The sequence below is a fragment of the Accipiter gentilis genome, chromosome 9, assembly GCF_929443795.1.
Source record: "Accipiter gentilis chromosome 9, bAccGen1.1, whole genome shotgun sequence".
NCBI lineage: Eukaryota > Metazoa > Chordata > Aves > Accipitriformes > Accipitridae > Astur > Astur gentilis.
The window spans coordinates 44,454,004-44,481,038 of record NC_064888.1 but is presented as its reverse complement, the minus strand read 5'-3'; the positions used below and the strand labels follow the sequence as shown (position 1 = coordinate 44,481,038).

Here is a 27,035-nt window from a genome sequence, read left to right as displayed (position 1 = left end):
CTACAAATGTGTTTCGCTAAAAGCTTTGCAAAGGTATTACAAGCACAGTTGATAAGTCACGTCTATCTGAAATCAAAGCTTGTTGCTGTAATGGTACCATCAACCATATGTAATACTAGAATGCACGCGTGTTCAGACTGGCTTTCATGGGCTGCCCCAGAATCAGAAGCCATGGAAGCAGCAGATACTTGCACAGCATTCTTTCCAATAAACCATGCAAACAATCAGAAAGTTAAATATGTGAAGTTATGTCATAATCTGCATGTTTTGGATGGGTCATGGTTTTGTTTTATTTGGGTTACCTCCTTTGATATCTTGACTAATTGCAAATTTTTCAGTTTATTCTTTCAGTCTTCTGTTTTAAGTTTGTAATGAGGAAGAGCAACAAAGTTGCTATACACCGTATATGTACAAAATCAACAAATACATTTTGTTAAATGTATTTAACCTACAGGTAGGCCAGATTTCTGTCATTTTCTTGTCCATTATTGATTCCACTGGAGTATTTGACATTAGATGGGGCAGATTTTTCCATCATCTGAAGAATTTAAGATAAATAAGAAGTCCTTTGCTAAAAAAGCATTACAGTCACCCAACAACTTCATGGAATGACTGAGCAGGTTTCCTTAGCCTGTGTGATGCAGTGGGGCAGACTAGATAATCAGAAGATCACCTCCAAAACCAATAAACTTACATTCTGGTCCCAGAGACTGAGCCAGAGGTAAGGGAGTGCAGTAAGCTTCAGTCTCATAATACATCTACAAATTCTTCCTAAAATATTTTTTTTCTTTAGGACTGTTCACAACTTACTCTGATGTGCCACCTAGAATTTCAGTGGCTATCATTATCGGTCCAGTTCCTATCTGGAGCCACAGGAGAATGTTTCTTATCTAGGAAAAACCACATTTGGGCCTGTTTCTTCAAGAAAAAAAAATCAGGAAGGAAGCTGTCATGACAACTAAAATTCAATTATATTTTAGAGGATGGGACATTTACAATTACTTTGCTTTGTGTAACACTATTGCTAATGTAAGCAGTCACTAAAACATGAAAATTTCAATTGAACATCTGTATTTGAAAAGACATAGAAAAATAAGAGTCAAAAACTGTCACAGAGGTATGGTTGTCAAGTAACAAGGGCAGGTGAAAGGTGACTGGCAGACATGTCTACTCATAAAATAATAATTCAGGTCACCTGGGAGGACTTCTGTATTTTAGATCTTCAGTTAGTTTAATGTAGAAAAATCAGGTGCTTCTCCAACAGGAAGATGACTGAATGCAGCTCCAAAATCCTTGGATTTGAGCCTCTCTCCATACTCCTATGTTTACAAAGCACTCTTGGTTTCTGGGAACATGGAACGGTCATTTTAACGTCCTCCTCCTTGTTCCTCATTAATGCAACGTCTCTTGATCCCTCCATCTCTCAAGAGTTTCACTGCAGTGGGGTTCACAGATGGTGCATACACAGAATAGGGGCATGAGAGGACACAGGACAGAAGCTAGTCATGTGGCTTAATCCACAAACAGAAGGCACACAGGTATCATAGGCACCGTATTAAGAACCTAAGGAGAAAAGTCTATGGTCTGGATCACTTTCTGAATGTATCAATTCACTTACTGAACTTTAAATACAGGCCCCATCTATGTGACTTTTCAAAAGCAGAGAATACTAGACATTATTAGAATCAACAAAAAATAGCCAGCTAGATCACCTCTATAACTTCTTTCCAAATTCAGTGCCACCTTGAATGGGAAAAAGATGTCAAATGGGAGTTTCCAGTGCATTTGGGGCTGGCCTCGTGGAGGCTCTGGCCATTCCGTCATGTCAGTGAAGGTAACGACAGTTGTCAAAGGTACCCTGCTTGTGCTTAGTAGCTGTAAAAAGAAGGAAAGCATGAAGAGTTTAGCAAGCTTAATACAAAAGATACATCCCTCCTCAATCTGCTAATGGAGACCCACTGTAGATGACTGGCAAGCAAGATGTCTTTAGGATGGTAGGAGTTCAGTGTTCCAGATATATTTTTTAGTGGAGTAACTCCTCTTCCCTAACATTGATACTCAGCAGGTAAATTGAGGGCACAGGTCTCAGGAAAGATCAGTAGCTACTGTGTATCATATGTTACAGATCTCCAGAATGGAAGGAGTGACTCAAGCTCTGCCCAAGTAAGCCTTCTATTCAGCGGAAAGACATATCAGCTAGTTGGTAATAAGAACAGAAGCAAAGCTAGCTTTATTTTTTCTAAGATTAGATATTTTATGTAAGATAAGACCACCTGGCCCTTTGAACAGGTGATTGCTGCCAGAAATAGAAAGGACTGCCAAAATATTTGATCCTTTCAATAAAATATCAATAAAATAAAGCAGGGACCCAATACAATACTGAATTTATTTCTCACATTTTAGGCTATTGTTTCAGAAAGGAGACAGACTGGTAGGCCAGTTGGTAAAGATGGAACAGGAGACTGAACTTCGAAGGCTTCAGTTCCTTTCTGTTTCAACAGAATGCTGTAAGACAACTAATACACTCACTCCTGGAGCTATGTGGAGTTTCATGGCTAGCTTGGGCTGATTTAAGACCGTGCTGCTGTCAAAAGAGCAACCTCACTCCCTGCCCTGGCTTCCCAGCTCTTCATGCTAACCTCAAGAGAGGGAATCTACTGGCAGCATACCTTCTGTGTTTGCACTGGTTTAAACTCATCTGTGAAATCACCACCTCATTCACTTCCCAATTTGGAAGATTGCCTTTAGAGCAAAGTTGTGCAGAAAGCATTCAAAAAAGCTCCAAGACAGAATTCATGACTCTTAAGAGAAAAATACTGAGACTCCTGTTGGGGAATTTTTGTGGTATTTCTAGAGGCAAATTAAAAACACTTTTGTGCTTAAATATAAAAGAAAAATGTAATAAACAATGCATTGGCCAGAGTCCTACCACAACACATGGTTCTACATGGAGTCTGTAAAGATGCTTCATGAGGAGATTCCTTAGGTATGTGTGCACCAGCACCAATCTGAAGACCGTCAGCATGGGGCACCTCAGCCCAGCTGCGGGGCCATCCCCCAGCCCACCTTTGCTGCCCAAAAGTGGCCCCAGAGCATTCCCATTCCAGGATGGCTACAAGACAATGCTGAGGCTGTTTCTTATCATCAAGGGAAACTTCACTCCCTTGCAAGGAGTATATCTCTGGCATTCCTGCTTCCAGGCAGTTTAACACCTTCTTGCAGCTGGGCCTTGTTGCCCTCTGTGCCAGATCATTCCTCAGTCACAAATTACCACTGCTGAGCAGTTACAGTTAGAATTTCCCCTTCAGTCCTGATGGATGTAAGTTCTCCTATCAATGAGTAAACACACAACAGGCACAATTGTCTTAGTCAACAGGAAGCCTCAAAATGATTTTGACTTTGTGTCTGGACCTTCAAAATCTGCCTTAAAGTCAGAGAGATCAGTGGGGAAAAAACCCCATACACAACCCCTCCCCAACAGCTGGCAGAAGGCAGCCACAAGCAACTTCCAGCATGCTCCCGAATAGCTCTACATCATTTAAAACTGTTTTGTATTTTTGGGAAGTCCAAATACAACCATGACCAGATATTGTGGATGGGTGTAGAAAGTGGGATGTCTTTCCTGGGTTGTGTTTTCTGGTCAGTCACTAAGGCAACTGTCCAGTGACACAGTGTGGTCTAAAGGAAAAGGTTTTCTCTAAAGAAGGCATAGTTCTTGGATAAAGAATCTGTAGGCTAAAACTGGGAAGCGACATAATGTAAAAGAAAAGCAATATACAGCACACGTTGGTGATCTCACCGGTATGCTTACAAACGGCTGCAATTCTTAACTGCTGGGTATGGTACCTTTGCTAAAATGTCTTTACTAACAACCCTAATTTGTGGATTGCCACTGATGAAGTCAGTACTAATTTTAATGGTGTGTTTTTTTTCTTGCTGCCAGAAACTTGCTTTCTTATAACTTGTTTTGCAAAATACCTTACAGCTCTAAAGTAACTAGCATCAGTTGCTCAAGCAGAAGAAATCTGAATCTCATAGTTCTTGACTAGCTAATCCTTACGGAGAGATATGCACCCTGCACTTTTACTAGGAATGCAAGTCTTCCTCCTCAGACAGGAGTTTTATTAATGGAGTCATGTAACAGCTCAGATTTAGAAGATACCTTCATGGCGCTAGGGTGTCAGTTTGCCTCAGGGCAACATGCGTTTTACAAGGTGAACAATTTCCTATCACGTGCTGTTCACATATGTTGCAAGAAGGGAAGACGACAAGGTACCATGAGACAAATCCAAACAAGTGATGTAAAATCTCATTTAGACTGAGTCTGAAGTTCAAAGAATAGTAACAGATCAGACAGACACTTGCCATGTCATACCTCACTGCCATGAGAATGCCATGGGCAGGTGTCAGCTGCTCCCCCTAAAGCCCTTGCAGAGAAGTATAAGCCTTGAAATACATGTGCTGCCCAAAGGACTCTGTGATGCCAAGAATCCAGCCTCGCACCAAAATGGGATCCACTGACATATGCTTGAAAAAGACTACTCATTCTCCTTTGCAGAGCTGTTAGCTCCACCTTCAGGCTGACATCATAGAATCACAGAATGGTTTGGGTTGGAAAGGACCTTTAAAGGTCGTCCAGTCCAACACCCCTACAACGAGCAGGGGCATCTTCAACTAGATCAGGTTGCTCAGAGCGCCGTCCAACCTGACCCTGAATGTTTCCATCACGTAATCTTCTCTTAGAAACCTGCCTTCCGGCTTACAACCTTTCTCCCTAGTTCTTCAAATCTGCTGCCATCAGCATTAGCCTCTTCCTCAGCTACTTGTTGGTGGTTTCAGAACCCCTAGAAGAGTAGAAATATCTTCTCGCAGACTATCAGCATGCTATGGAGTCTATGAAATATAAATCAACTCAGAATCCATATCAAGACTTTAAGAGACTAGATAAACATGTAGTTATTGAATGTTTGTAACTACAACTTTATACCAAGCATAATTAAAAGTTTAAAGTTTGAGTCCTTAAGTGGCAGAAGGTGGTTTGGGTTTGGAAAGAAGGTACCCTTTCCAGTTGTACAACTGATTGAGGACAGTACTGATAAGATCATAAAACCACCTTCCTCTGCAAAGCTGTAAATACAAACTCTTGCCATTGCAGCCAGACCACTGCTAAAGTTCAGTAAATCTCAACTCAGTAATATCAAGACCATTTGATTCGTTGGTTCTTATATAACCTGTGAATCCCACTTAATTACCTCTGTGTGTGAGGGAGGAGTTATAAATTCCATACCTTCAGGGGGTGACACTGATAAAAGTACCGTGCACCCAGTATTTGAGCTTGTGGGTTGGACAGGAGGCCCACCTTCATCCACAATATCTGTATCTCCAGGGTCACAGGAACCATGCAACAGGAAGTGCAATTCACAGCCTGAAAATAAAATATACCCCAAACATCTTCATATAGTATTTTAAAGGTGAAAAAGGACCGTGATGGTCAAAGTCTAGTATTTTGGATAGCATAGGTCACAGAACCTGAATCAGTCACTTCAGCACTAACCCCATAACTTCTGGTCAGATCAGCTGCCCATTTTAGAGCTATATCCATCTCACTGTCATCTCATTTCCAAACAGAATTTGTCTCAGCTCTACCACTTAGATTTTGGATTCTATTAGGCCATCTCCTGACAGATTAATAATTATTAAAATAGAATTTCCCTCCTCCGTAAGTACTTGGATCGCAAACTTTTACCCTTATTAGATAATATATAAATATCCCTAGAAACTGGAAAATCAGAAAGGATGATAATTATAAAAACAGTTAATAGGAAGTAACCAGGTAGTATTATTTCTAGAAGGCTATCAGGAAACTAGTAATGCAACACCGGATTCAGCATAAAACTATTTTTGCCCATTTAAATAGCAGAAACAAGATCCAAGAGATTAAATCTGTCAGGGTTGGGGTTTTTTTGTTTAGTAAGTATCCTAATAATATGAACCATAATAAGAATGGCTGCTTACAGGCATGAAGACCCTTGAGAGTCAGTGGGTCATCACACAAAGAAAATAAGCCCAGATAAATAGGCTGGTTCTTTTTTTTCCATGCCCACGCTTCCCCAGGGCAATACAAAGATATGAAAGGAAAAATATTCACAGCTGATGCTTTTGCGTTCATATTACCTGCACACTGCACTTCTGAATCAGAATGGTCGTCCACTCTTCTGCCTGGGTTGAATGAGCACTACCAGTTATAGCAAGGTCCCCTGCTCTGTTCATCCCCTGAAAAGCCTTGTATAACTTCTGCTGGATGTAACTACAGTTACTTTCTTCCGGTATTGGGGATAGGCTGGAAATGAGAAAAATAACAGCTTTGACAAAATTATTTCCAGGACAGAAAAAAAATGCTATCAACATCCTTCCTTCGTAATGAGTACTTTTTCCACTCTTGTAATGAGTGAACAGAATCATGACAGAAGTATTGGTATTAAATGGATGCAGTTTCCATTGTCTCTGCAATGAGAAGGGACAAGAAGAACATGGCAGGGTAAAGCATGATAAGGAAAACTGACAGCTCTTTAGCCATCTTATCACATCAGTGATCCTATACCTGCCCTGTCACCAACAAAAGAATGACCCAAATCATCAAAACAATCACTTTTTAAGGTTCCATTATAATTCACTCCTCAAATACAAACTCTACACTTGCCCAAGACATGCTGGCAGACTACAGCCTCAAAATGTCCCAGAAGACCTTCACAATGTTCAGATTGTTCTAGAGGTACACCATCTCTCTGACATTCGAGTCCTCTTAGGAATATATGAAAGATCTGTAGAGACCCATTGAGTGACCTCAGGGAAGGACCTAGGCTCCAGAGCAGTACATGAGAGACTATGGAAAAATGTGCTAAGCGAGTTCACACCTTCCAAATGCATCAGGAAGGATGACTGCAGAGTGTCTTATTACCTGAGCTTGCAGTCTGTCCTCATATTTCTTCCAAATTGTACTGTGTGTCTGATGAACTGTGAGCAACTTCCATCACCTTCGCTCCGTAAAATGCTCATCTGTCAGACTGCATGTCAAGAAGCCAAACAAAAGCATAAACAGACAATATAGGACACCCAACTTGTATTTAACAGTCCTCTCACCGCACATTCCTCCTTATTCCTATCACAGGACTAGAATTTAGTCGTGACCAAAAGGCCTGCTGATGGCTGCAACATAATACCGAGGTATGCCCTCACAGGTAAAGGTAGAATCTCAAAAGTCCAGACAGTAGAATACCAGAAGTCAATAAACCCAGTGACAAATAAAACTTGATAGCAGAAAAAGGATACATGCTGCGTGGCACCACTGTTTGCAATCAACAGTGGTGCTCCAGTGATATAGCCAGGGTTTCCACTTCTAGGCAACATATGAGAAAGAGTCCTGGTCTACAAAAAGGCAAAGGGAAGAAGGAAAGGAAGAGGAAAACATTAGCACCAATGAGATCCAAATGTAACCCATTTTTTGAATGACTGAATATTATGCACTACTAAAACCTCCATTATTTGTTTCAACATCGTCTTTCTAACCCGGCAAGTTCATCTGCAGTCCAGGAGGTAAAAAACTAAATGTCAGCACCCTGAAACGTGGATACTACCAGGACAGTTCTTGAGACAATGAATTCCTATTGCTCAGCATTTGTCTCTAAGGAAGTGAACATACCAGTCTGGGCAATTCTACAGATGATCTGCAGAACAAACCCTGCCTTGACCCCAACTCTGAGTGGCAGATTCCACTTCTAAATTGTTTTATGGGGAGAGCCTCTGGGGGTAACTTCAGCAAGGTTGCGCTGCACTTAGCAACCCCTGAGGTCACCACTTATCCCACTTTACATTGCCTCTATGGAACAGGGTTTATAGGAACTTCAACACACATCAATATTTCCCAGATTTCCAAGCCCCCCAAAGTAACTTTTTTTCCCCACTGCATGGGCAAAGTTAAAATAAGTACCTGGAATAAATTTAGCAACTTTGTTCACAAACACCAAACACCTCAGATATAGCACCAGCTCCAACCCTTTCCTTCAGAAGGCCATGCTGATGACACCGATGTCATCCTCTGCCTTTCTCCCCCCCCCCCCCCCCCCCCAAAGAAAAATCCAAACAAAATCAAAACAACAGTAAAAAAATAGTCAGATAAAAATAATCAGACCTTTCAAACTCGTGATGTGCAAGACTGCATGCTTGCACTGAGCCTGAGTTTTTCTACTAACATGGTTTATTTGAGACCAGAGCAGTGTCCTCTCCTTCTTCTACCAGCTGTATCCTAGGGTTCTGGTACTACCATACCACAGTGACATTGCTCTAATCTTTTCACATCTCATCTGTACAAAACTGGGTCACAAACTACAGACTACAAACTTGGTAGGAGCCCAGGGAAGATGGGGGCACTGACCCAGAAGTGCAAACTGAAGTGCTGCTGCAGAGAGGATCCCGAGTTCTCAGAGATGTTGCTCACTTTGAAGCGGACAGAAACACTCTGAATCCCATGTGTGCCACTGAATTCTATCTCATAGATCACCTGAAAGTCCAATTCAGAGAAGAATCAAAGTCAGAGTGAGGTAATAGGGCAATGACTTTAAGCTAGTGTTGAGCTGCCCAAAGGAGAGAAGATTCAGATACCTCTGAAACAACATTGTTACATGTGCTGTCTTTCATGTGGGGAGCTCCGGGTGGTGCGACTGCAGTGACCTTTACCTGGAGACAGTAAGCATATTAACAATTAGCAATTGTTTAAAAGGAGCATGCCTTTCTTACTCTTTTCCACTGCTTTTCCGTCCAAGTCAGATTTACCTTCCTGCTGCAGCTGTGATCTGTGGACACATCACCCTGCTCCAGAGGCCCCAATTTTTTTTCCTAAGAAAACAAGTCTCTCCCTGGCTCCAGGCCTATCTATGCCCATTCATTTAAAAGTACACCTTTCCTTACAGCCCTGTTTTTTTTTTTCTATAATGTCACAATTTTGTCCAAAAAAAAAATCTTGTTTCAGACACGGAACATTCCCATTCTCCCAAGTTCCCAACCCACAGACATTACTATGAATGCCTAAGATTCCAGGTATGTTTTATTTCAGAAGCAGAAATTATTTTCACTGGCAATAGAGACTGACCTTCATGGACTGCACAATGTTGTCATTAATTGGGACCTGGGGAAAACAAACAAATCAACATACAAAACCAAAAAACCAACTTATTTTCTGGGTTTGCAAGTGCCTAAAGTCATGAAACCATCACTAAAGAGAGCATACATATTATATTGACAAAAATTACTTTGTTTATTCCAGATGTGTAAAACTTGCCATCAATTCATGATCTAGCAATCACACACATAAACCACAGAAAGCATTTTTAGAACACTGGAAGACAAATTTTGTTCTTGGCCCTGCTCATGACCTGCAGAATGCAGATACTTTAAAATATCAGCATCTTTGATCCATTCCTGTAGCTCCCACTTCTGGAATCAAGTAATTACTTCAGCTTCCATTTAAGGAAATATTAAATTTTGACCACAGTGACAAAGAAAGACCTGAAAACATGAGTTAAATTTGATCAATAGAAGACACTCTACTACAGTTAGGTAAGATTTAGATTTCTAACATAAGGGTAAATTGAGTCATTAGCCTTAACAAGGTGCTAATATTTGCACTGCTGTTTTGTCTTGGAAGGCCAGAGAAACTTTATAAGGCAAGAGAAGATATTTTCATGTTAACATTCAGTAAGACCAGCATGATGAACCCAGAACAATAAATCATTTATTTATTTTGAAATTATGGTCAGGATAAATAATGGAGAAACTGATATGGAATTCAAACTATGAATGTAAACAAAGCTAATATTGATAACTGGCCTTCAGTATGATTTTAGAGATAACATATTGTGTAAAACAAATCCTCATTCTTTACTAAGAACATGCATTGCTTGGTTGATCAAGTTGATGGAACAGATAGAAATACTTAGATAAACAGCCTGTTTAAAATGCAAGACAGTTCTGGTTAAACCATTAAAACTATGAAGTACCTGTTAAATGCATTAAGAATTTGCTAATAACTGAAGTTTATTGAAAAGTGGTTTGAATTGAGGGATTATCACCAATCATGACATTTTTAACAGGATTTCCAGCAAGAAGGCCTTAACAATTGGGAGATCAGAGATGACATACCAGATGACCTTTTAGTTTTCCAGTTAGCTGCAGTTGCAATGAAAGGCAATGGAAAGTCAAGCAAATAAGTTGTTGAGCAAAAGGAAGAAATATGACATGCACCTTTAGCACAGTGAAGTCACGGTAGTAGGAGGCAGCATCTAGGGCAGGGTCAGTAATGCAGCTCTTGCTCAAGTTGGCAAAAATCCGAGTACAGCTTGTACTTTTACTGTCCAGGAAGCCTGAGTTAAGACATGACAACAGATAAAAGAGAAGCAAACCACCCTAAGAAGTTCTTACCCCTTTACTAACCAGCAGGATTTCCATCAACACAAAGTCCACTGGCTCCCATTTTTACTGGCTGTCTAAGCGTGCTCAGTACAGATGATGAATCAAAGTAGATTAGGATTGGATCACCAGCCTGAAAAGACAATTTGGAGAAATCACAAAGTGACTGTGGAATACTAAGGCCAAGCGCAAGTTGATGACATTGTTACAAATATTTTGATAAAAGTTGAATTTTATATAAGCTGGGTTTGATTAAAAGGGTAAAGATTGTAGAACATAGGAGTTTGAAGCTCACAATATAGTCATGGAAACTTAGGAACATACAAAATGTGCTGTATACAATCATAAAAGAATAAGTATTGTCTAAAATTAGTTAACCATAGAAACTTTGACCGATTTGTTAGTTTGTAGTGTTTTGTCCTAAGAAACTAAAAGAGATCGTTATGGACCTTAGTTCTGTTGCTTAGAAACCCCACTTTGATCAAGATTCCAGTTAGTGGAATTAAGTAAGATTAACCAATGAATGTTTTAGTATAAGAATATTGATAAGGTGGTGTGACTGAGGGCCAATCACTAGAAATGTTAAATTTAAGAATTAACATTGAATGTACTTTTTATGTAATCTAATACATGATGGCGAAAATCGTACTGTGCAGAATCACTTAAGAGAGGTCAACTATCAGACAAAGTGAGGAAGACTATGGAAGACCACCAGAGGGCTTCTGAAGACCACCAGAAACTTCACCGCACCTGCATAAAGGGACATTTACATATGCTAATGATTTATCAGACAGTTGATGATTATGTATGACATTTCCCAGAAATTTAGTGAATATGTATAACAGGTGTGTATTTAACCTGCATGATTAAACCAGACAGGTGCACACACTAGGTGGAGTGATCCCCTGTGTGCCCAGTGCTGTAATAAAGGAGTGCCTGCTTCTTAACTTCTCATTGCTATTAAGAAGTTTTATTCCAGATTTCGGCAACATCATCATCAGGGAACAGAGGCAAATTTATACCTCTCCTTAGTGTACCCCCAGTTTTGTGTAAAGGATTGTCCAAACTTGTAAATATAAGAAAACTAATCAGAAACTTTTTACACAATAAGGAATGAAAAGAACTGAGAGATAATATGGATTTATGGGTAGAAAAATAAGAATCTTTCAATCTGTTTTCATTATATCTCATTAAAGACAGCTTTAATAAAAGGGTATCTTTCAACTCACCCGGTAAAAGGCAGAGAATGATGGCTGGACTTCTGACGGTGCTAAGAAAGAGTGTCTGCCATACTTCTCTAAGAACTTAGAAAAATCAGATTCTTTGATATCCTGTGGCTGTTGGAAATAGTTCAGCTTTGCTAAAGGTTGAAAAAAGAAAAAAAAAATCTGCCAGTAACAAATTACTAGAAAAGACAGAGCTAAGAAAAAGTAAATATCGTGCCAATATTTTTAAAAGGAACACCTTCAGTAATTTTAAGTTAGATAGCGCTTTATATTAATTAATCCATAGTAACACTGCTAGCAGGCTAATATGAGCTATGAACAGGATATCATTAGTACTAGTTTGTACTGTTTCATGGGAAAAAGGTGTTAATACACAAATGTGATTTTCCAAAAAGTATGAAAACTGCGTAAGACAACTATCTTAATATGTGGTCTAATTTCTGTAAGATGCTCAAATTAGACACACATGACACTTTAATGACAAAACACTACCAATACGCGAGTTCACTAAAAGCAATATTAAATGGATTCAAAATACTTCAGGTTGGTAAAACTCAAAATAAGTATGACTAGAGAATAGGCATCCTAAAAAACCCCCAGGCTTTCTATTGGTATCCCACAGTGATGCCTTCCTGACCCAGTGGTATTCAGTATGGTTACAATGTTATAATGTATTAAATTATTACTGCTAAAACACTATGTCATAAAATAGCAAATTATTACGGACATACTATGTAAAATCATCCTAATGGACTTGTTCAAACAATAAACTTTTTAATACATCCAAATAAAACATCTTACAAGGTTCAAGTGTTACTGATTTAGGGGAAATGTTACTGATTTATTATTGATTTGTTATTATTAGAATTAATCATATTTAATTTTAATAGGAATATAGAATTATATATTTTTATGGCATTTCATATATTTAACCAACAACCAACAGCTGCTGTGAAATCCTCTGTATAACCCTGTACCAAGGCCGGAGGAATTGGCCAAAATCATTTAGTAGGAACATTTAGGATTTAGATAACAAGTAATAAAATATATATATTTTATTTAAACAAGTTTGAGATTTAAGGTGATTTTGAGTAGATTATAACAACAGTATAGTCATAAGAAATTTAGGAACATACAAGATGTGTTGTGCACCATAATAAAAGAATAAGTATTGTTTAAAATTAGTTAACCATAGAAACTTTGACTGATTTGTTAGCTTTGTAGTGTTTTGTTTTAGGAGACCGAGAGAGAGATCGTTATGGACCTTAGTTCTGTTACATGAAACCCCACTTTGGTCAACATTACAGGTAGTGGAACCAGGTGAAATCAGCCAATGAGTGTCTTAGTATAAGAATATTAATAAAGTGACGTGATTGAGGACCAATCATTGAAAAGGTTAAATTTGGGAATTAACATTGAATGTATTTTATGTAATCAAATATATGATGGCGAAAGTTGTACTGCGCAGAATCACCTAAGAGGTCAACTATCGGACAAAGTGAGGAAGACTGTGGAAGACCACCAGAGGGCTATAGAAGACCACCAGAGACCTTCAATGCGCATGTGTAAAGGACATTAACATATGCTAATAACTTCCCAGAAATTTAATGAATATGTATAACATTTTTTGGAAATCTAATGAATATGAATGAATAAGTTTAATATAAGGTGTATGATTTTGGTGTTCGGGGTGCGTGGTTCGTGAGAGGACTCACCCGCGCACCCGGCCGTCAATAAAGAAGTGTCTGCTTATCTACACTAAATTGGTGTTGATAAGTTCTTTATTCCGAGTTTTTCGGCAACAGTTTCTGGCGACCCAGGTGGGACCTCGCTGAGAGAGACCGGAGGAGTCGGGGACCTGATCGGTTCCAGCCGGCACCGAGGATTTCTCGGGGATACCCATCGATCCCCGATCCATAAGGCTCTTTGCGACGTCCCCTGGATTTTGGTAAGACACTTCTTTTCTTTTTATATTAAGGATAGTGGGTTAGAGTCCCACTAAAGTGGGTTAGAGTCCCACCGGTGGGTTAGAGTCCCACCGTATCGTCTGCCTGTCAGACGCGGCGAAAGCTGCGCAGGGTTGGACTGAAGGATCCTGAAGGAAGTGGAAGCCTAGGCGTCTGCCCGTAAGACATAAGCGAAAGCTATTGCTGGGTTGGACAATTTGGGAGTGGGTTAGAGTCCCACAACTTTTGAGGATTCTGGGTTAGAGTCCCAGCTTCAAAAGCATTTTGGAGTGGGTTAGAGTCCCACAACTTTTGAGGATTCTGGGTTAGAGTCCCAGCTTCAAAAGCATTTTGGAGTGGGTTAGAGTCCCACAACTTTTGAGGATTCTGGGTTAGAGTCCCAGCTTCAAAAGCATTTTGGAGTGGGTTAGAGTCCCACAACTTTTGAGGATTCTGGGTTAGAGTCCCAGCTTCAAAAGCCAGTCCCAGCTTCAAAAGCATTTTGGAGTTTTGGGTTTGAGTCCCAATTTTTAAGGAATCTTTAAGAATATACGTATATTTTTGTGAAAAGGTGTGGGTGTGAGTGTTGTAAGTGTAAGACGTGCACGAACTGAGTGTGGGGTATGGAAGAATGAAGTGTGGGTTTGAGTAATTATATATTTTGTATGGTATTTGATATATAACTTGCCAGGGGATATTGGTTATGACTCTTGCCTAGGGAAGTCGGCTTTGTCCGTGCCCTAGTCGAGTAGGTGGACTCCATTACCTGGCAACAATTGTCATCAATATTTATTTGATATCTGACATTTGATATTGGTTTGGTATCGGACATTTAAAAATTGAATATTGATATTTGATATTTGATATATAATAGTTATCTAGTATTGGGCATTAACATAATGGCATTGGCCAGAATATTCAAAAGTAGGAGTATGGGAAATTTGTCTACTGATGCAAAGATACCGAAAAACTCTCCGTTAGGATGTTTATTAGCACACTGGAAAGATTTTCAGGATGATTTGCGGAAAAATCAAATGGTTGAATATTGTAATAATTGGTGGCCTTCGTATATATTAGAAGATCAGGAAAGGTGGCCTATGAATGGAACACTGAATTATAACACTATCTTGCAATTAATGTTGTTTTGTAAAAGGGAAGGGAAACAAGATGAAATGCCATATGTGGATTTATTCTTTTATTTAAGACAGAGACGGGATTGGCAGGAAGAATGTAAGTTAACTAGTAGAGACAATTTGGTGATGGCTATAACATCTGACAATAGGAAAGAGAAGAAATGTTGTTTGGCGTGTGGTACTGGAAAAGAGTGTGTAAAGGAGAAAATTGTCCCCAGGGAGGATGAAGGGCCGGAGTTGGATATATCCCCTCCTAGGAGGGGAAGGAATTGGAATCAAGGGCATAGGGAACGGATGGAAGCAGAAAGCAGTGGAATAGAAGATCTGGGGGAAGGACCATCTGAAGTTGTAATTCATACCCCCATTTCTCGGAGGACTCGACAGCAGGCACAGGCAATAGCTCCCTTGCGTCAGGGGGTTGGGAATGACGGGCCGGTGTATGTAAAAGTGCCCTTTTCGGTCACGGATTTGATGGCTTGGAAGCAGGCAGCTGGAGTATATAGGGAAGATCCTGAGAGGGTAGGTAGAGTGGTGGATACTATAATCAGAACGCAAAATCCGGATTGGAGTGATTTACAGGTGATCTTGGATAATTTGTTGGATGATACAGAAAAACAGATGGTACTAAAGACTGGCAAAGCACAGGCAGAAGTGGCTGTAGTAAGTGGAATAACAGGTGGAACAATAGAGCAGAATTTTCCGTCTGGGGATCCGCAGTGGGATCCAAATAAGGAGGAACATAGAGAAAAGTTGGGACGGTATCAGAAATGGATTTTATATGGAATTAAACATGCTATGCCTAAATCTTTGAATTGGTCTAAAATATATGAGGTGAGACAAGATAAAAACGAGTCTCCATCAGCGTTTTTGGAGAGACTGAAAGAAGCTGCCAGGAAATATACTGATTTAAAGATAGATACAGAGTCAGCCCAGATACAGCTGGCTTTGATTTTCATGGGACAATCGGCACCAGACATAAGAAAAAAACTTCAGAAACTGGAGGGAGAGGATTCAAGGAGTTTGAATAAAATGCTGGAGGCAGCATGGAAAGTATATAATAACAGGGAAAAGGAGGAAAGGAGAATCAGAGAAAATAGATTATTGGCAGTAATGACAGGTACAGCAGACAGAGGACGAGGTAGAGGAAAAGGGCGAGGTATCAGTGGACGAGAAGGATTTAGGAATTTTAGTAACCGAAATTTTAACACCCCCTTAGGAGTCAATCAGTGTGCTTTGTGTAGGGAGGAAGGACATTGGAAAAGAGATTGTCCCAGAAATGAGCAGTGTTCGGGACAAAATATTCAAAAGGAGGTAGCCAGAATGATGGTTTTGGATGAATGAAGGGGACCGGAGGGGAACCCAGCTGAGCCTCTGGTTATAATTAAGCTGGGAGAAAAAGAAGTTAAATTTTTAGTGGATACAGGAGCGACATTTTCTGTATTAAATACTTGTAAAGGAAAAATTGGAACAAAAACAGCGAACATAGTGGGAGCAACAGGGAAAGAGGAAAACAGACCATTCTTGCAACCCTTGGATTTGAAGTTTGGAAATAAAATAATTACACATGAATTTTTGTATGTACCAGAATGCCCGATACCCTTATTAGGAAGGGATTTGTTATCCAAGTTAAATGCACAAATTGTGTTTGAGGAAGGAGAACTCTTTTTGAAAATACCTGAGTCAAAAACCGGAGAAATCCTGATGATACAAGAGAAAGTGGAAGAACAGGAAATTCCACCAGAGGTGGAATTCGCAGTAATTCCTACAGTGTGGGAAACAGATATACCTGGTAAATCAAAATTGGCAGCACCTGTAAAAATAGATTTAAAGGAAGATGCAGGAACAGTAAAAATTAAACAATATCCAATTAAGCCAGAAGTTAGACAGGAACTGAAGAAATTGATTGATAAATTTATAGAGTACAAAATCTTGGAGGAATGTGAATCGGAATATAATACTCCTATTTTACCAGTCAAAAAACCCTCAGGTGGATATAGGTTGGTGCAAGATTTGAGAGCAGTGAATCAGATAGTCAAGGATATATATCCTGTGGTAGCAAATCCTTATACGTTGCTAACAGCGTTAAAGGAGACTCATCAGTGGTTTACAGTGCTTGATTTGAAAGATGCTTTCTTTTGTATACCTTTGGAAAAAGAAAGCAGAAAGCTGTTTGCTTTTGAATGGGAGAATCCACAGACAGGGCGAAAGATGCAGTTAACGTGGACAAGATTACCCCAAGGATTTAAAAATAGCCCGACAATTTTTGGGAACCAACTAGCAAAAGAGCTTGAAATTTGGAAACAGGACAAACCAAGGCCTGAACACCTACTTTTACAATATGTGGATGACATCCTGATTGCTACGGAGGAAAGATTTACCTGCATACAGGTAACCATTGATCTCTTAAACTTTCTGGGACTAAATGGGTACAAGGTATCCAGGAAGAAAGCTCAAATAGCACGGCAGACTGTGATATATCTGGGCTTTGAGATCTCAAAAGGGCAGCGACAATTGGGAAAAGATCGCAAAGAGACTGTTTGTAGCATACCTGAGCCGAAAAACATCCACGAACTCAGAGCATTTCTGGGAATGGCCGGGTGGTGTCGTCTCTGGATTATGAACTACGGTTTAATAGCTAAACCGTTGTATGAAGCCCTAAAGAACTCTTCCTTTGTGTGGGGTCCAAAACAGCAGAGGGCCTTTATGGAGTTAAAACGTGCTTTAATGTCTGCACCTGCTTTAGGCCTTCCTGATTTAACCAAGGATTTTCAGTTGTTCGTCCATGAAAGACAACGCTTGGCACTTGGTGTGTTAACTCAGAAGATGGGAAGCTGGAAGCGACCGGTTGGATACTTCTCCAAACAATTGGACACAGTGAGTAAAGGATGGCCAAATTGCCTTCGAGCGGTGGCTGCAACAGTAATGCTTATACAAGAAGCTCGGAAATTGACGATGGGAAAAACTATAATAGTCTATGTCCCACATATGGTGAAAACTGTTTTGGAACAAAAGGGGGGATATTGGTTATCTCCGAGCAGGATGATGAAATACCAGGTAATACTAACTCAACAGGATGATGTAATTTTGAAAACGACTAACCTGGTAAATCCGGCAGTGTTTTTAAGTTCTATACAGGAAGAAGGACAATTGGAACATGATTGCTTGGCTGCTATTGAATATGTTTATTCCAGTCGTGAAGATTTGAAAGATGTACCACTGGAGCAACCGGACTGGGAGTTGTATACTGATGGTAGCAGCTTCATGGAACAAGGAATCCGATACGCTGGATATGCGGTAACAACAGATACCACGGTTATAGAAGCAAAAGCATTGGCAAGTAATACTTCAGCTCAAAAAGCGGAACTTATTGCTTTGATTCGAGCTTTGGAATTAAGCGAAAACAAAAAAGTGAACATTTGGACAGACTCAAAGTATGCCTTTGGGGTGGTACATGTCCATGGGGCACTGTGGAAAGAAAGAGGATTGTTGTCCTCTCAGGGATCAAATATTAAACATCAAGGTGAAATTTTAAAATTATTACAGGCAGTTCAAAAACCAGAGCAGGTAGCAATCATGCACTGTAAAGCACACCAAATTGGAAACACAAAGGAAATTACTGGAAATAATTTTGCTGATAGAGCAGCAAGAAAGGTAGCCAAGGAACGAGCATGGCAAATGGCACTAATTCCCTCCAAAACAGTAACTCTTCCCAGGGAGGAACCAAGATATTCAGAAGAGGATGACAAGTTAGGCCAATTATTAAATGCTAAGAAAAATCAAGCCGGATGGTGGGTAACACCTACAGGACAGGTGGTACTTCCACCCGTTCTGATGAGAGAAATAATTCAAACGAAACATCAGGAATGTCACTGGGGAGCAGAAGCCTTAGCATCCTCCTTACAAAAACAAGTAGTATCGCTTAAAATGTTAGGAATGGTAAAAATGATAACTGCAAAATGTGAAGTATGTTTGAGAAATAATCCAGTGGTCAGGAAAAAGGTACAAATGGGTCGAATAAAATCTGGTACAGAGCCTGGAGATTACTGGCAAGTAGATTTTTCAGAATTACCCAGGCAGAATGGATATCGGTACATTCTGGTGGGGGTTGATACTTTTACAGGATGGCCAGAAGCTCTTCCCTGTCGTTCCACACAAACAAAGGAAGTAGTAAAGTGGTTACTACGAGAAATAATTCCAAGGTTTGGAGTTCCAATAGGAATTTCTTCTGACAGAGGTCCACACTTTGTTGCAGAGGTAATTCAAAATGTTAGTAAAATTCTGGGTATAGCATGGGATCTGCATACCCCATGGAGACCGCAATCCAGTGGGAAAGTGGAGAGGATGAATCAAACTCTAAAAAGGCAAATAAGTAAAATTTGTCAGGAGACTAATTTAAAATGGCCTCAAGCACTTCCATTGGCATTATTAAGAATCAGGGTACAACCAAAGAGTGGAACCTCAGTCAGTCCTTATGAATTGTTGTATGGGAAACCTTATGAGTCCCCGGAACCAAACCCAAATATGCATGTAAAAGGAAAACAAGATGTGTATAACTATTTGCTTTCCCTAGGAAAAACTTTGGCCGTGATTCGGAGGATTGTAGTGTGGAATAGACCATTATCCTTGGAAGCTCCGGTCCATGACTTCCAACCAGGAGATTATGTCTACGTGAAAACGTGGGCTTCTGAACCCTTGCAAGGACGTTGGAAAGGACCTTTCCAGGTACTGTTAACCACCTTCACGGCGATTAAGATTGCCGAATCAGAGGCTTGGATACACTACACTCGAGTGAAGAAAGCACCTGCTACATGGAAGATCATCAGCCGTAACCCGAAGACTTTGAAACTGACTCTAAAACATGTCTAATTTTTTATATCGGTTTGTGATTGTTCTATTTATAGTAGTTTGGCAGATGGTGTTGGTGGAAACCTGGACGGAACTGATGAATAGGAACAAGAGACAAATAGAAACAGAGCAATTGATTGGCATTCCAGAAAAATCGGTTGAGGAAAATTTGATGTTAGGATTGATTAAAGGATTTGCCCATTTACAAAATGTTACTCAGATTACTGCTTGTTTACCAATACCAAGAGCAGTAGGGGAAACTATCCCTTGGGGAATTTTAACCATGAATTTAACCATCCTGGAACACAAAAACGAAACCACTCACTGTAAACAAGTGCCAGTGACACAATGGTTTGAGCAGGTAAAGGTTATCAGAAAACAATGGAAATGGATGGGCAGGGAAGTAGATTGTCTGAAATTATTGAATCATCAATTCACCCCGGCCTCCCCTTTAGGAGATATGTTTGCTATGGGTAGTCCTATGGGATGGTGCTCGTATGATGTACAAGTCAAAACTAACGAAAGTCGGAGTATTATGGAATGGAAATGTAATGAGACTAATCAGACCATCCCAGGAAACCCAGTTAGCTGGGATTCGATATGGTCTATGGCCATAATGTTTCAATTTCAGTATATGGCCAAAACTTCTTGGTGTATTACTTGGGATGGATTAGTTGTTACAGCCTGGCCATCTATAAATGACAGAACGAGTTCACTGCGGATAAAAGAGAAAATGGTATCTTGGTGGAAATGTGAAAAGGTTTATGATTGTAGTACTACAGACCCAGCAATAGAAAGAATTCCCCCTTTGGCTGCGGCCTTGAAATATGGCTGCTTGTGTAGAGGACTTAAAAATGATCTCAAACTAACTGAAACATTCCTACCTAAAAGGGGAACCTTTTTTAGTTGTAGAAAAATTACCATTCAGAGTCCAGGACATTTAGTTTGGGCATTAAGTGATGGAACCTGGACAACTCAATTATCACTGGATGGTACAGTAAAGCAAATTAGCTTAGGCATGCCAACATTGTGTCCGATTTGGAAGAAATCACCATTCAAAGGGCCTTTGGAGAATTTAAGGTTAAAACGGACTAAGAGGTCTGAAACAGGTGACGATATATGGAATGAACCATCAACAGGAGTAAAAATTGGCTGGGCTCTTGAATCTCTTTTGAACCCCATAGCTTCATACAGAAATAGAGAATGGCTTTATCATCTAACAGGTCAGGTAGAAAAATTGGCGAACATTACGAAGAAAGGGTTTAAGGAATTAAATATCCAACTGCAGGCAACTTCCAGGATGACTCTTCAAAATAGAATGGCCCTAGACCTACTTTTACTTAAAGAACATGGAGTGTGTGGATACCTTAAGGATAGATTAGACCATTGTTGTATTCATATTCCTAATGTTACTCAAGACGTAGAACATGATCTGGAGCTATTGAGCAAAGTTGAGAAAGAAACCGAGGCCATTCGAGAGGATATGTCAGAAGATTGGCTGGGAAAAATCTTTAGCGGGTTAGGATGGAATCTGAGTTCTTGGTTAAAATCTATAATTAAAACTCTGTTTCTGTTGTTAATTATTTTTATGATGATCATGCTGACGTATGGTTGTCTAAAGAGACAACTTACAAACAGAATTGCAGTCAATCGCATGATCATGAGAGAAGTTCCAATTGTTCTACCAGAGTACAGTCCACCACCACAATATGCTGAAACAAATAACGATTTGTTAAGTACTAGTAGAGAAATGTTATGTAGATAATGTGAAAGTATTGAAATAATTTTCAACACTTTCAAAGGGGGGAAATGTTACTGATTTAGGGGAAATGTTACTGATTTATTATTGATTTGTTATTATTAGAATTAATCATATTTAATTTTAATAGGAATATAGAATTATATATTTTTATGGCATTTCATATATTTAACCAACAACCAACAGCTGCTGTGAAATCCTCTGTATAACCCTGTACCAAGGCCGGAGGAATTGGCCAAAATCATTTAGTAGGAACATTTAGGATTTAGATAACAAGTAATAAAATATATATATTTTATTTAAACAAGTTTGAGATTTAAGGTGATTTTGAGTAGATTATAACAACAGTATAGTCATAAGAAATTTAGGAACATACAAGATGTGTTGTGCACCATAATAAAAGAATAAGTATTGTTTAAAATTAGTTAACCATAGAAACTTTGACTGATTTGTTAGCTTTGTAGTGTTTTGTTTTAGGAGACCGAGAGAGAGATCGTTATGGACCTTAGTTCTGTTACATGAAACCCCACTTTGGTCAACATTACAGGTAGTGGAACCAGGTGAAATCAGCCAATGAGTGTCTTAGTATAAGAATATTAATAAAGTGACGTGATTGAGGACCAATCATTGAAAAGGTTAAATTTGGGAATTAACATTGAATGTATTTTATGTAATCAAATATATGATGGCGAAAGTTGTACTGCGCAGAATCACCTAAGAGGTCAACTATCGGACAAAGTGAGGAAGACTGTGGAAGACCACCAGAGGGCTATAGAAGACCACCAGAGACCTTCAATGCGCATGTGTAAAGGACATTAACATATGCTAATAACTTCCCAGAAATTTAATGAATATGTATAACATTTTTTGGAAATCTAATGAATATGAATGAATAAGTTTAATATAAGGTGTATGATTTTGGTGTTCGGGGTGCGTGGTTCGTGAGAGGACTCACCCGCGCACCCGGCCGTCAATAAAGAAGTGTCTGCTTATCTACACTAAATTGGTGTTGATAAGTTCTTTATTCCGAGTTTTTCGGCAACACAAGGACTACAGATCATACCAACAACAGGAGTGAGTGGCAGTATCCTCGATTACAGTAATACAGAATTTAGGTAGTCTTGTAGGTTTGGGGGGAGAGAAAAAAAAAACACAACCAAACCCAAACGAACTTAAGCTCTCAATGTAATTCTGCTGTTCGAGGGCAGAGCAGATCCTCAGATGTACAGAGGAGCAAGCAGAAATAAAAGCTTTTTTATATCTGAACACAGCATTAGTCAAGCAGTCAACTAAATCTTTTAAGGAGATAAAGGCCAAAGGACTATTAAGCTCCTACAAGGTTCACAAAAATAGGTGCACAGAGCAGCTTTCTTATTATTCACTTGAGGGTATAATCACCAGACTTAAAAAAGAAAACATTGGTAGTTGTGCTACTCACAAACATTTCTCTTCTTTGGAATGTAGTTCTTTATGTACTCTTCTATTATCAAAGCTGAATACTTGCTATTGCAGATTAACAGTATTACATAATGTAAAATATACCTAAAAACTGGAAGAAAAGGCCTTCTGCAGCAAAACTTAAGATATCCAAACTGCTTAAGTTTTCAGAGAAAAGACATATATAATTTGTTCATAGTGTAGTTTGTTCAAGAAAGCCCACCAGCTACTAAAGGCTATTTAATCTTGTAGAAAAATGCAAAAAAGAATTTCAGACAATTTAATTTGTCTGAAACCAGACAAACTTTAAAACAAAACAAAACAGGAGTCAGGCTCGTGGATAATGATTCTTGTAACTTTAAAATGCACTCATACTAGTTCCTCCACTGATTTAGAAGCAGAAATAGCAGCAATATTCTCCTAACAACAACTTTTTCTTTAGCCTTTGCCGGAATCTTGAGGAGCAACTATGTGAAACAAGAATGCTTTTAAAAGTACTTTAAGTATTTTGAAAATACACAGTATTTCCAATTGTCCCTGAGAACTGATCTCTTCCTCATAATGAACTGTCAGTTGGATCAGCAAGACTGCCTGACTCAGTCAGCTATGTGATCATTAGACAAAAGGAACTGTTAGGGATGTGGTCACCTAATGTAGTCACGCTGCTCCGTTTAGTATCAATACAGTCCAAAATCAGTTTTAGACATATGTGAAACTCCACCCTTAGCACAAGACAGTACTGGGAAAAAAGGAAGAAAGGGCCACAGAGGGCACAAAAGAAAGAGAAGATTGGGTATGATGAGCTGTTGAGAAGATTGGGTGTGATGAGCTATCGAGGTTAGAGGCATACCAGAGTTTTGAACAGCTATCAGATGTGGAGAACAACAGTATAAAAAAGTAGAAAAATAAATCAATTGAAGGATGACAATCATCAGACAAATAGGCAAGAAAGATGACTGGGTGAAGCAAAGGATGCTTTACACTTCAGGAAAGACAGCTGAAATAGAGTACTGCAGTCAAGAAAGAATGAGGGCAGTCACGGAAAGAGCCATTAGTGACAAGCACAGGAAGAAAAAACCCTGCATCTTTTAGAAGTATCATAAAGAATTATTAGTAAAACTTGAACACTACCCTGGTAGCTGCTAGCAATAGTTTCAATGGGGTGAAGTCAGCTTGTGCATCACAAACTCTTTGTTACTGGCCACAATAATTCACTAGGTTCAAAGCCTGTTCCCACTTGCCCCTTTCCAGGAGGCCCTCTGGAGCAGGCTTGATTATATTTCTAGCAGTGGTAGCTCATGTCACCATTCATCCTGGAAAGGCTTCTTTCACAATCAGTTGATGAGAACATACACATTTCTCTATTTCCTTGGGGAAGGCCAAAGGGGAGAAGGCTGTTTCTACCATAAAACTTTATCATCCTTCAGGTGATCCCAAATAAAGTCTTCCCCAGATGTTCTTCCAACAAAAAGCACAGAAAAGGCAAGGGCCATGTGAGCAGTGAATCCTGTTGTTCCCAGGTGTGCTACACCCAATGTACACGTGCCATCAAATGTCTAGGGCTTGTTCAGTAGGCCTAATCATGTTGACATATATGGGGCCCAAATAGTAAATGGCCAGAAAAATCTGGTGCCATCAATCTGGACACAGACGATCCTTCCTTTGCACGAGATTACAAATTCAGAATCCTTCTAAACCTATTTTTATAATAAATGCTATGAGTAGTGTGGGAAAAGGATAAAATTTAGCTAGTTCCAAGTTACAGGCTGGAATACCCAGGAGCCTGATGGCACTTTCAGCTGTGGTTAAACCCTCATCAAAATTCATGTTTACTCTAAGACCTACTGCAAATTGGAATGGGTGAAGTTCTAGCATTACCTCCTATCATACTATGTACTGTGAGGCTCTCATTGTTTCTTTGCTCTTCCCTGTATGCAAAACATTCAGGCAACATCTGTAAAGAGCTGAAAGCAGGACTAGGTAATAGGAAGCTAAGCCTGTTTTGACTAGTTGTTGGACCAGACAGCCTCCTGAGCCTCAAGTAGATGGTAATGTGGGACAAAACTCCCAGGCAAAAGACTCAAATGAGAAAACAGTAAGTGTTCACATGTGAGACCCTAGTGAACTGCAATGAATGCCAGGGAGTTGGACGTCAAATCAGTCAAATGAAGTACAACATGGAAAGCAGAAAGAGAAAAAAAGTGTTAATGGCATAGTCTATGATTATCAGAGAAAAATCATTTCCAGCAGAGAAGTATGAAAATATGAAATAAAGAATCCAAAATATGGTAAGAAATCACTTTCTGAAAGGGATAATAGTGGTATATTTCAAACATCAACCCTTATTTGCTGCTCTAAGTGTAGCAAACTAAGGCAGGCATCCGAGATACAGAAGCAATTGCTTAAGGCTGATTTATGTTTAGCCAGAGACCTTACCCTTAAACTTAGTGCAATAATCTTTTTTTTTTGTTTGTCTTTGGTGATCGGACCGTGATTCACTATGCTCTCTCTGGAACTAAAAGAGCCCAAATATTCGGTAACAATTATAACATGTAAGTTTAAAAAAAGATTCCATAAGCAGAGGCAACCTAAGAATTAAATGTGTAGAAAGAAAGGTTACTTACCATCATCCAGCTGCACACAGAAGAGCAGATCATGTCCATCAGGGACAGCAATGGTATAAGTAGGATAAGGGGTGTTACTTCTGAACATGAGTGATTTTTCCACACACACTTGATTCACAGACCTGCAAAGACAAGTCCCCCAACCCCCAGCAAACCGTTAAAGAGGCTATTATTGCATAATTTCATATTCTACATTACTAAATACCAGCAACAGAACACAGCTTTACTTTTCACCAGCTTACACGAATTATTGTACAATTTGCATTGATAATCAATTACAGAAAGCCTCTCTGGTCGTTGTAGTAACTCTGCGGATACTCTCTATTTTTATATTTAGCAATCGCTCTGAAATTCCCTGGAACAAGAAGTGGTAAAGAAATTCAGTGTCTGTGTGTTACAGCTCCTCGCAACTGCAGTCTGGATAACCAGGGTTCACCCACATGCCATACTCTCCAAACAGCTGAAGCCGCCTTCCTCACAGACAGCATCTCGCTGCCTATAATTGCCTTACTGTCTCCCAATTGTATATTAAAGTCCTTTTTCCCTAAGATAAGACTTCCTGGCTCCCGCCGCCGGTAGCCTCACCACAGGGGAACCAGGCCCGGCTTTACCTAGGCCACGAAAGCGCTGGCCACGGGGAGCCTTTCCAAGCCCTCAGCTCAGAAGTAAGCCGTCCCCCGTGTCCGAGAGGCCTGGTAAACACGGCAGCCAAACCAGCGGGGCTGAACTGCCGCCCCAGCCGGCTGCCCGGTCCCCCCGGGCGGCGCCAGCAGCGGAGAAAGGCCGTCCCTTGCCCACCTGCTGCCGACCGAGAGGCGCGACGAGCCGGCGGCTCCGGGGTCGCGCAGGCCGCAGGCGCCGGGCGGCGAGCGCCGGGCGGGGAAGCCGCCGGCGGGGGCGCGGCGGCGCGCGGCGCGGGCTGCCCGCGGGGCGCGGCGGCGGAGCGGCGGGGCGGCGCGACCGCGGCGGAGCCCGCCGGCGGCGGCAGCGGCGGCCCGGGCGCCGGCCGCGACCCGGGCGCCGGCCGGGACGGCGAGGGGTCGGCGCAAGGCCGCTTCCTCGCTTCGGGGAGCAGCCCGACGCGCGGTCCCCGCGGCGATCTCGGCGGCGGCTCCAGGCGGGGTGCCGGGGCTCCACGCGGCCAGCCGCGCCAGCAGCAGGGCCAGCAGCAGCCCCCGGGCCCCGCACATGGCGTAGCTCGTCGCTAAGAGACGCGGCGCACCGCCCCTCCGGCCGACCGCGGGAGCCAGACGCATGCGCGGCCGGCGCCCGCCTCCGGGGTGGGGGGGCCGGCCGGGCCGGGCCGGGCCGGACCCGCCTTTTGCCGCTCGCTGCTCGTTCCGCGCGGCACTTCGCGGCTTCCGGCGGAAGGGCTGGAGTTCGGCCGGGGCGCCTGCTGGGAAGCCGGGGAGGATCGTGAGCGGCGGTGGCGGGGCCTCTGGGGGATGGTGGGCCCCCTGCGGGGCAGTGGCCTTCCCGCCGGGCAGCTGGCTTGCTTTCTCTTAGCTGGGACGGACGCGGCCCCAGGTACTAGTCGTCAGCGGCGGCAGCAGCAAGCCCCGGAGATCTGTTTCTCCTTTCTCGCTACAGAAAGGTTGACGATG

At 40.9% G+C, this 27,035-nt stretch overlaps 1 protein-coding gene across 3 annotated transcripts; it reads right to left on the bottom strand.

The window, feature by feature from the left end:
• Nucleotides 1-1,050: 1,050 nt before the first annotated feature.
• TCTN3 (tectonic family member 3) lies at nt 1,051-26,699 on the bottom strand. Of its 3 annotated transcripts, none has more exons than XM_049811364.1 (13): nt 26,230-26,699; nt 25,432-25,553; nt 11,691-11,821; nt 10,486-10,594; nt 10,297-10,415; nt 9,146-9,181; nt 8,659-8,733; nt 8,432-8,557; nt 7,330-7,425; nt 6,959-7,056; nt 6,175-6,340; nt 5,288-5,425; nt 1,051-1,875 (listed from the first exon to the last, which is right to left on the bottom strand). In XM_049811364.1, exons 1-13 carry the CDS (start codon nt 26,685-26,687, stop codon nt 1,654-1,656), a joined length of 1,896 nt encoding a protein of 631 aa, XP_049667321.1. In that variant the 5' UTR covers nt 26,688-26,699; the 3' UTR covers nt 1,051-1,653. The 3 variants fall into 3 exon arrangements, with proteins under 3 accessions (XP_049667321.1, XP_049667322.1, XP_049667323.1); XM_049811365.1 differs by lacking the exon at nt 26,230-26,699 and adding an exon at nt 26,043-26,191; XM_049811366.1 differs by lacking the exons at nt 11,691-11,821; nt 25,432-25,553; nt 26,230-26,699 and having other exon boundaries at nt 10,297-10,402; nt 10,486-10,595.
• Between the last annotated feature and the right edge of the window lie 336 nt (nt 26,700-27,035).